Source organism: Trematomus bernacchii, unplaced genomic scaffold (assembly GCF_902827165.1).
Source record: "Trematomus bernacchii unplaced genomic scaffold, fTreBer1.1, whole genome shotgun sequence".
NCBI lineage: Eukaryota > Metazoa > Chordata > Actinopteri > Perciformes > Nototheniidae > Trematomus > Trematomus bernacchii.
In genome coordinates this window covers 738024-748796 of record NW_022987625.1, presented here as the reverse complement: position 1 = coordinate 748796, position 10773 = coordinate 738024, and the positions used below count along the sequence as shown (strand labels likewise).

The following is a 10773-nucleotide window of genomic DNA, read 5'->3' as shown; positions in this document are numbered from 1 at the left end:
TAATGATAGCTAATTCCTTTAATAGTAGTATGTGTGTCGTTTGTACAGTGCTACTTATATGTTATGTAAAGTCTGCATACTTATATGTGTTTTATTTCTGTATTGTTACAGTTTTACAAAGTAAAAGAAGAACAGTAAAGTCAAGAAAGAAAACCTTGCATCTTTATTGGAGGACTTTTAAATGTTAGCTAACTGTCTAGCTACGCATAGGGATACGCGCTGTAAGGGCAGAACAGTAAAAAGACAAGAGCACGGCGGGTTCAAGTAATAGTACACTACACAGCCAACATGAGTCTACGCTCAGGGAAAAACTATAATAATGAAGACACCACTACGCACAAAGAAGCAAGTGGAGAACAGCAAGCAGAGACTGTGGATCAAACAGCCAAGTGGCAAGAACATCCTCAAGCCTCTGATGCTAAGTCATATTCATCCAGAGCAGCCTCTAGATCGTCTCAGCGATCATCAGCAACAAGTTCGTCAGCCACGAAAGCCTATGCCAAGGCAAAAGCAGCTCATGCTCAATTAGCTTATGCTGAAAAAGAAGCTGACGTGATGAAACAGAGGGCAGACCTGGAAAAGCAAAAAGCTGACTTTGACGCCAGTCTACATCTGCTCCAGTGCCAAAGAGCTGCAGCTGCAGCTGAAGCTGAAGCTGCAGTTTATGAAGAAGCAGATGCTGAAAGCGTGAAGCTAAGTCGAGAACCCATTGTTGAAGGTGAGCGCTTCAGTGCAGTCCAACGCACTTCCAAGTATGTTCAAGCTCAGTCTCAGTACACCTGTTCCGGAACGCATCATACACAGGTAGCAGTGGAGGCACAGGAAAGAAAAATAAAGACGTTTGAACCACCTCAAGCTAAGTCAGTCTACAAAGACTTAAAAAATGAACCGACATCAAATACTTACCCTCACAGTACTCCGAAGCACGCTGATCAACAGTATGAGTCACAAAGTGCACAAGACTTCGCAAGATACCTCATCAGAAAAGAAATGGTGAGTGCAGGTCTTCTTCAATTCGATGATAAGCCTGAAAATTACTGGTCGTGGAAAGCCTCCTTTATAAGTGCCACTAAGGACTTGAATCTCACAGCCAGAGAAGAGCTAGATTTGATGACTAAGTGGCTAGGGCCCGACTCCATGCAACAAGCAAAGAGAATTCGTGCAGTACACGTACTCAATCCTGCAGCAGGTGTGAACATGATCTGGCAACGTCTTGAAGAGTGTTATGGGGCGCCAGAGGTCATTGAAGACGCACTGCTCAAGAAAATAGAACACTTTCCGAAGCTCACCAACAAAGACAATGCTAAACTGAGAGAACTCGGCGACATTCTCCTCGAACTTGAGTGTGCTAAGGACGAAGGTGCTCTGCCAGGGCTTTCGTACCTGGATACAGCTCGTGGGGTAAGAGAAATAGTGGAAAAGCTTCCCTATAATCTGCAAGAGAGGTGGACCAGCATTGGAAGCAAGTACAAGGAGGATTACAGAGTAGCCTTCCCTCCTTTCTCTGTCTTCGCCAAGTTTGTCCAGCAACAAGCAAAGATTAAGAACGATCCAAGCTTTATTATATCCACACCAAGCAACAAAGCCTCTGTGACTGTACACAAAACAGACATCCCAGAAGAGCCAGCAGACACCCAAAGCAGTCCTACTTTTAAAAAATTGGATGAGCCAGATCGCCAGTGTCCAATTCACAAGAAGCCACACCCACTGAAAAAATGTAAGCTCTTTAGAGAGAAAACTCTTGAAGACCGCAAAGCATATCTCAGAGACAATCGCATCTGTTATAGATGTTGCGGTTCTTTTCAACACATGGCAAAAGATTGCAAACTGACTGTCAAATGCTTCGAGTGCAACAGTGACAGACACATCGCCGCACTGCATCCAGGCCCTCCTCCTTTAAACGCTCAGAGTGCTACGGCTGGGAAAGACAAAAGCGGGGAGCAAAGTGAAAGCTCATCTTCATCAGTGACCTCAAAGTGTACGGAGGTTTGTGGGGAGGGTTATAGCTCACGCTCATGTTCCAAAATTATCTTGGTGAAAGCATATCCTGCAGGGGAAAAGGAGAAGGCAATGAAGATGTATGCAGTGTTGGACGAACAAAGTAACAAGTCACTAGCCAAGACAGAGTTCTTCAACCTCTTTGAAGTTAAAGGTAACTCCACTCCATACACCCTGAACACCTGTTCTGGGAAGTCAGAGACTTCAGGTAGGAGAGCCGTTAATTTTGTCATTGAGTCTGTGGAGGGGAAAGTACAGCTTCCCTTACCACCCTTAATTGAGTGTGACATGGTGCCAGATGAAAGAGCAGAAATTCCCTCTCCAGAGATTGCACTACATCACCTACACCTACAGCCAGTTGCTAACAAGATTCATCCAGTAGATCAAAACGCTCCTATCCTTCTGCTCTTAGGGAGAGACATCCTAAGGGTGCACAAAGTACGTGAGCAAATCAATGGACCGCACAATGCACCTTACGCACAACGGCTAGACCTAGGCTGGGTCATTGTGGGAGAAGTATGCTTGGGGATAGCTCACAAACCATCAGAGGTCAATGTCTACAAGACCAACATACTGCACAACGGTTGCACATCTTATCTCAGTCCATGTCCAAACAGTATTCATGTTAAAGAAGACTTCAGTGGCATGACACAGCATCCTAGTCTCACCTTCCCTGCATGTAAGCAGAACACAGATTGCACTGCGATTACAGACAATCTCGGGTGTTCGGTGTTCGTCAGGTCCAAAGATGACAACGAGATGCGTCCTGAAGTGTCTACACTGGCAACCAAGGTCTCAGAGTTCATGTTGAGCTCTCAACACTTTGAGCGATGCTCAAGCTGGCAAAAGCTCTGTCAGATCATAGCCAGACTCATTCATGTTGCCGCTTCCTTCAAAAGCAAGGCTGACGAAGCAAGAAAGAAAGGATGGGAATGTTTCGGAGAAACAATCAGCATAAGTGAACTCTCACAAGCCAAGGTTTTGATCATCCGCTCTGTCCAGCACAAGGCCTTCAAAGAGGAATTCAAATGTCTTGAAGACGGACAGACTTGGTCCAAGCAAAACACACTTGAGAAGCTCAATCCATTTGTGGATAAAGATGGTCTTCTTCGTGTTGGAGGTCGTCTTTCATCGGCTGAGCTGTCAGAAGAAGAAAAACACCCTCTGATCATTCCACGCAATCATCACATCGCCACACTGCTTGTCAGATACTTCCATGAAAAAGTAGCTCACCAAGGGCGACACTTTACAGAAGGAGCTATTCGAGCAGCTGGATACTGGATAGTTGGGAGTAAACATCTGGTATCTTCTGTCATCCACAAGTGTGTTACCTGCCGCAAATTGCGAGGAAGGTTGGAAGATCAGAAGATGGCGGATCTGCCAGCTGACAGACTAACACCCGAATCTCCGTTCACCAATGTTGGACTGGATGTTTTTGGGCCGTGGTTGGTCATGACACGACGCACAAGAGGAGGGGCTGCAGACAGCAAACGCTGGGCTTTGCTCTTCACATGCATGTCTACCAGAGCGGTGCATATTGAACTGATTGAATCCATGTCAACAGACAGTTTTATCAATGCCTTAAGAAGATTTTTCTCTGTTCGTGGTCCAGCAAAGCTCCTGCGCTCTGACAGAGGGACTAACTTCGTCGGGGCTTCAAAAGAGTTAAGGATTAACACAGACGACACATTAATCAGGAAGTACCTCCAGGAGAAAGGATGCTCTTGGGTTTTCAACCCCCCTCATGCCTCCCACATGGGTGGTTCCTGGGAGCGGCTCATCGGAGTAGCCAGGCGCATTCTGGATGCAATGTTGCTTCAGACGGGACCAGTACGTCTTACACATGAGGTTTTGAGCACTTTCATGGCAGAGGTGATGGCGATCATCAACGCAAGACCCCTTGTGTCTGTGTCTACTGACCCAGATATGCCTGCAGTTCTAACCCCCTCAATGCTCCTGACTCAGAAAATGAGTGCAGTTTCAGCACCTCCTGGAAACTTCGATACAGCTCAGTTGCTCGGAAAGCAATGGAAGCAAGTTCAGTGCCTTGCCGACACCTTTTGGAAGAGATGGAAAGGAGAGTATCTGTCTACTCTGCAGAGCCGCAGGAAGTGGACGCAAGACAAGCCGAACGTCAAAGAAGGAGACGTCGTCCTTCTCAAAGGCAGTCAAGCCCATAGGAACGAATGGCCAATGGGATTGGTTGTTAAGACTTTTCCAAGCAGTGACAAGAGGGTCCGCAAAGTAGAAGTATGGATTGTGAAGGACGGGACAGCCAAGGTGTTCCTTAGGCCTGTAACAGAAATTGTTGTCCTTCTTGCAGAGTCTTAGAGAAAGAACTCTTAATATGTTGTTTTCAGTGGACATTCCCTTTCAAGTTCAATTGTATTTGTCGTGATATAATGTTATTATCTCAAGCGGGGAGTGTGCTGCCTATTTCTATGTTTATAGAGTTGGGACATGTTTTTTTGGCTCAGAGTGAGCGCTCCTTGGTTTGCGAGGATCTTTGTAAACGGAGCACGGAGATCAACACATGGAGATCAACACATGGAGCAGAGACGTCATGTAAACTGTGTCCGTGTCTGTGATGCTTGAGCCTTGGAGACTATTTGTCTGTGAGTTATTCATGTGCAGAATGTTTGAAGTGTGTAACTTTTGGTCTAAAGCTAGTTTAATGTGTGCTAATTTAGCTAATGGTGATCTGTGCTATTTCTAGCTAATAGTGATGCTAATGATAGCTAATTCCTTTAATAGTAGTATGTGTGTCGTTTGTACAGTGCTACTTATATGTTATGTAAAGTCTGCATACTTATATGTGTTTTATTTCTGTATTGTTACAGTTTTACAAAGTAAAAGAAGAACAGTAAAGTCAAGAAAGAAAACCTTGCATCTTTATTGGAGGACTTTTAAATGTTAGCTAACTGTCTAGCTACGCATAGGGATACGCGCTGTAAGGGCAGAACAATATGCGTGCATATATTCATATATATATGCGTGCATATATGCATATATATATACATATATATATGTGAATATATATGTGAATATATATATGCATATATATATATATATATATGCGTGCATATATGCATATATATATGCGTGCATATATGTGTGTGTCTATATATTATTTTCCATCATTCAATGGACAATTTGTACTTTTTTTATATATAGGCTACCATCAAACATATGTTCATATAAAGTGGGTAACTATACAAAACGAAGTGAGATAACTGTTTATGAATATCTGTTCAATTTTATGTAAACTTGTGTAACTCATGAAAGATAAATGAGTGTTTCAATAAAACTATTACATATAAATGTATAGTGCAGTTTTTGTTTTCATTGCAATATATTTTTTTTATATGTATCAATATATAGCCATACATGGTCCATGCATATATTGCAATATATTTAAAAATATAAGGACTACTTTCCCATATATGGAAATGTATGATCCAATATATTGTATTATATTTACCAATATATTACAATATATTTTTGTTTCATAAGGGAGTGAAGACTGTCATGCTTGCAGTAGCCTCCGGTAGCGAGACCCCTGTGAAGAGCCCGGTGAAGACTGTCATGCAGTCCCCAGTAACCTCCGGTAGTGGGACCCCTGTGAAGAGCCCGGTGAAGACTGTCATGCAGTCCCCAGTAACCTCCGGTAGCGAGACCCCTGTGAAGAGCCCGGTGAAGACTGTCATGCTTGCAGTAGCCTCCGGTGGGAAGCGACCGGTAAAGAACCCTGTGAAGAGCCCAGTGAAGACTGTCATGCTTGCAGTAGCCTCCGGTGGGAAGAGACCGGTAAAGACCCCTGTGAAGAGCCCGGTGGAAACTGTCATGTTTGCAGTAGCCTCCGGTAGCGAGACCCCTGTGAAGAGCCCGGTGGAAACTGTCATGTTTGCAGTAGCCTCCGGTAGCGAGACCCCTGTGAAGAGCCCGGTGAAGACTGTCATGCAGTCCCCAGTAGCCTCCGGTAGCGAGAACCCTGTATGCCGGAAGACCCGTGCGTCTAAGCTGGCTAAGGACTTGCCCTCTCCCTCAAATTACTGGTCCACTGGGTATGGACGGGGGAATACCATGCGTGAAATCACGTTGCCTAGAAGCATGGAGGCGTACCTTCAGACATACTGGGATCATTGTTTGGGTGTCGCTCCGACAGTAAAACAGAAAGACAATGTTCTGTCGAAGGTCAGCCGGATAAAGAACTTCATAGTATACATGGCCCATGGTGTTAACCGCCTGTCAGACTGGCTGTTCCTAAGAAACATGAAGATGATCCGTGGCTGGAGCAAGTATATTGTAAAGCCGGGCCGGGCAGTCACAACATCAGAGTTCTTCCTGAAGAATGTGAACCAGTTCATGGGGTACATGTCTGAGTCAAAGCCCCGGGGGTGCAGGCTCACCCAGTCTGATATGACCCACATAATGAGAGAGGTGAAAGCCAACATGAAACACTTGAATAAGGCAGTCACTCTACACCAGTTTAAGGTGAAGAGGAACAAACTGGATTGTCTGCCGAGCGAGGCGGAGCTTCTCGCCGCCATGGTGGCCGCTGAGAAGCGCATCCCGGAGCTCCTCGACCTGATGGCCGGCAAGCCGACCTCAACCACCCAGAAGCTTCTCTATGGCTATCTCACCCTCCATTGGAGCCTCCTGTATGGCCACCGTACGGTGAGGTCTTAGAGGCAGCCATAAGGGGAACTGCTGAGGGGCTACATCATCCATGTGCAGGATCACAAGACGGCCAAGACATATGGCGAAGCACAGCTGGCGCTTACAGTAGAGGAGTTTAGCTGGGTCATGCGGTGGATGGGGATTAAAGAGGCATTGCTGGGTCCTCAGAATGAATTCTTCCTTTTCACAAGGGGGAATCGGGCCTCCAAGAACCTGAACGCTCACTTGAAGAGGGCATGGGCTGATGCTGGGCTAGAAACAGCCGTCACCTTCACAATCCTGCGCACTGCCCTGGCTGACAATATCAAGCATCACCAAGATCCAGAAAGCCGGTCGATTCTCGCCAGGTTTATGTGTCACGACGTAACCACGGCGGACCGGTTCTACGCGAATGCGCCAGGAATAAAGGAGGCATTGAGAATCCGCTCCATGTTCAGGGCGTCATCAGATGCGGCAGCAGCTGCATCAGCATCAGAAGGATGTCTACCTGTCACGATCTGTCTGTGTTGTGTTTTGTCTTGTCTTTTTCTGTCTCTGGTTTCCTGTTTTGTTTTGAAATGTTTACCTCCTTGTGTCTTCTCTGTTCCTTCTTCCTGTGTTTGCCTTCCTGTCTTAGTTTCCCTGGTGTGTCTGATTGTTTGATTGTGTTCACCTGTTGCCCTTGTGTTTCTGCCTCCCTTACCCCAGCTGTGTCTTGTCTTGTGATTACCCCTCTCTGTATTTAGTCTTGTCTTCCCCTGTGTGCCTTGTCGGTTCATTGTTTCTCCTGTCTCCCACCATGTTGGTCACGGTCAGTTTTTGTAGTACCTATGTGTTTCATGCCATGTTTATGTTCAGCTTTGGAATATAGCTCGCTTTTGTTTCTAGACCTTTTTACCTTGTTTTGTAGTCTGCATTTGGGTCCTACCCTTTCCACGCATCCTAACACTACCGCTGTCAGATGGGGAGACCTCCGAAGAGGGCTCCGGGGCTGAGAGCAGCAGACAAGACCCCAACGATACCTCTTCTTCAGAGCACGAGCAACCTGATGGGTCATTGGAGCGGCAGCGGAAGGGAAAGAGGCCAATGAAGTCGGGACCGGGGCTGGTTGACACTCCTGATGATGGGGCACGGCCGTGGACTCAACCTGTTTGCCCTGGTGCACCGTACGAATTAGACTCCTAATATGGTCACCAGAACCCTGCTAAACATTGTGAATATGTATACCGTGTATATAATTATTATTATAATCCTGGGTATACATTTTGTAAATAGTGCAACACCTCCAGGGCGCATAACTGCAAGAGTCCCACTGTTAGGGACTGGTGCTGGAGGTCTCTAGTCCGTCCTTCGGGGCTCTGTGAGCGGGCAAAGAGAGGTGATTTTCCCGGACTCTCTCCTGGAGGTGTGAAATAAACAGAGTCCCACTGTTAAGGGGCCATGCTGGAAGTCATTAGTCCGTACTTTGGGGGTCTGTGAGCGGGCAAAGAGAGGTGATTTTCCCGGTCTCCGTCCTGGAGGTGTGAAATAAACAGAGTGCTACATTTTGTAAATAGCAGAATACCTCCATGGCGCATAACTGCACTTTACAAGCCAGGGAAGGTGCCTGAATCCTGGGTATACATTTTGTAAATAGTGCAATACCAGGGCGCATAACTGCACTTTACAAGCCAGGGAAGGTGCCTGAATCCTGGGGTAAACATTGTTTAAGTGTTTTTAAATGTATGGAACAGTGTTTTGTCTCTTTCAAAACTCTCCCGTCATTGGCCGGATACATGGGGACGATTTTATATTGACTATGACCGTTAATATTCCAGTGAGACGAAGTTTGTCCGGTGACGGGAGTGATCCCATGTTAATTTTGTCCAAAAACCAGAGCATTCCCTCATCTGTGTTAGAGTTTTACTTTCAGGAGTTTTGACTCTGCAGACCGTTTACATGCATAAAAACCTTCATAACACACAAGGGGACGGGTAATAAGCGGAAAAGAATGACATGGGACCTTTAATTTTTTTATTTTATCGCCAATTTGCATGAAATGTCTTTATAGTGTATTGTGGTTGTGGGTCGAAGGGGGCGCAGTCGCCCAGCAGGCAGCTGGGATGGAAGGTCTCACACTCAAAGAAGGGCGGGGGGGATCTCAGGTCGCCTCACTATGGGGTGAGAGAGAGGGGGGCGACGGGTACACTATCTCTATCAAATAATCACTTTCGATGTTTATATAGTAGTACTGCAATTATTATAATTTATCTCACGCCTCGAAATGCCACCAAATTCATTCATACAATATAAATAGTGTTGCAGATATATTTTTTTCCTGGCCTTGGTTGTATGAAACAATAAAGAATTATTTAAAAACTGACTATGGCAAATTGGTATAGTCTTGATTAATACCTACGGTGATGGAGAAAAAAAGGCACAAGGCATCAGGTGCCCAGTTTAGAAAGAAAAGGGAAGAAGAAGAAGAGAAACGCTCAAAAGATAAAGGTATGTAGGCACCTGTAACCAGGGCTCGAGCTTCAGGACGTCCCGTCGTCGAAGAAAATAGGGTCGGGTAGGATAAAAATAAATGTTGGGACGAGAGTTAAAATAAAAATACCCTGCTAACTCTACTACGAACGGCGATGAAAATTAAACTGACAGCACGTTTTGTATAGCACACAGTTAGTAAATCTCCTTGTCAACATAAACACACATGCACAGAGCATTTAGCAACCCGCGAAATACACACACACGTAGCTACAGCTGTAGATGTAAATTCCTGGCTTTCAAGGAATTTGCGGGTCTAGCTACATACTGTGTGTCTGTGAGTGTGTGTATTTCGCGGGTTGATTGATGTACAATGACAATGGCATCCCGTGGTGGAATTCTGCAATTTTTTACCATTACATCACGAAAACGCACAGCAGAACCAGACCCTGGAGCGCCGGCCTCTGACCTCACGACAGTCACAGCTGTAACGGGAAATTCAACCCAAGTCAATGAGGTAAGCTTGCTCGTATTAATGTTAACGTTACCAGTTACCCAGCTAGCGGGGAACGTTCTCACAACTTTGGCTAACGTTACCTACAGGTTCTAATAATGTTTTAAAGAAACGTTTTAATCTGATGTTCAAAGAACCTTTTTAGGATGTTTATTATTTCAAATAATGTTCCTATAAGGTTTAAGGTTAACTAAGACATAACGTTTTAACTGCAACATTCAGAGGATGTTTTGAGGATGTTATTAAGGCCTGAGATGACAGAACGTTTTTTTATAAAACGTTCCTTTAATGTGATATGTTAACAAAGGTGGAACGTTTTGCCTGCAACATTCTAAGGATGTGTTTTGGACATTGTTGGAGTAACACATTAAAGATGTTCTTTATAAAACGTTCCCTCAATGTTACATGGTAACAAATGAAGAACATTTTCAAAGCAACATTCGAAGGATGTTTTCAGGAGGTTATTCTTTTTTTATAAAACGTTCCTGTGATGGCAAATATTAACACGGTCATGGTCAACGTCAGATTTATTTCTAGAGCGCTTTAAAAAACAAACTTGTTGCATTTGTTTGAAAAGGATGTTTTAAAAAATCTGATGTCACCATATTTTCCTTTTGAAAAAAACAAACAAGCACTTAATTCATGATAAGCTGTAAGCTGATATTGCATGTTTGCGGTGGCATGTGTGAGTTCCCAGCTAGACATTTTTGGTTCTCAAAATATTCTGAGAATGTTACCATTCATTGTTCTAGGAATGTTTTCAGCGGGACGTTTTATTTTGGTTCCCAGAATGTTCTTCTGAAAGGTAGGATAACGTTCTTTAAAACATTCTTGAAATGTTTGGTGATAACCTTAAGTTCTATTTCGTATAAGGCTTCGCCCTCTAAGGCTATCGCTATTGGGTAATCCCACTGCGCATGCGCAGCACTGACAGACTTAATCCACGCCCACCTATGACGTCGGCCCCACCTACGGCCTCACTTCCGTATAAATAGGAAGTATGCCCGTCAATCTGCTCCCACTTTTCTTCAGCACATAGTAGCAGAAGCACTGTAGCAGGCACATTAGTAAAACAAAGATTCCTCCCTTAAGTAAAAGCTTTGTTTCTAGTGGAGAGATGGAGATGGGGCAGG

The 10773-nt window shown here is 44.8% G+C and overlaps 1 protein-coding gene across 1 annotated transcript; it reads left to right on the top strand.

Moving 5' to 3' along the window:
* The first annotated feature begins 288 nt into the window (after nucleotides 1-288).
* LOC117484417 lies at nucleotides 289-4957 on the top strand. Its single transcript, XM_034132880.1, has 2 exons — nucleotides 289-4613; nucleotides 4839-4957. The coding sequence occupies exon 1, from the start codon at nucleotides 289-291 to the stop codon at nucleotides 4327-4329; it is 4041 nt and encodes a 1346-aa protein (XP_033988771.1). The 3' UTR covers nucleotides 4330-4613; nucleotides 4839-4957.
* The last annotated feature ends 5816 nt before the right edge of the window (nucleotides 4958-10773 follow it).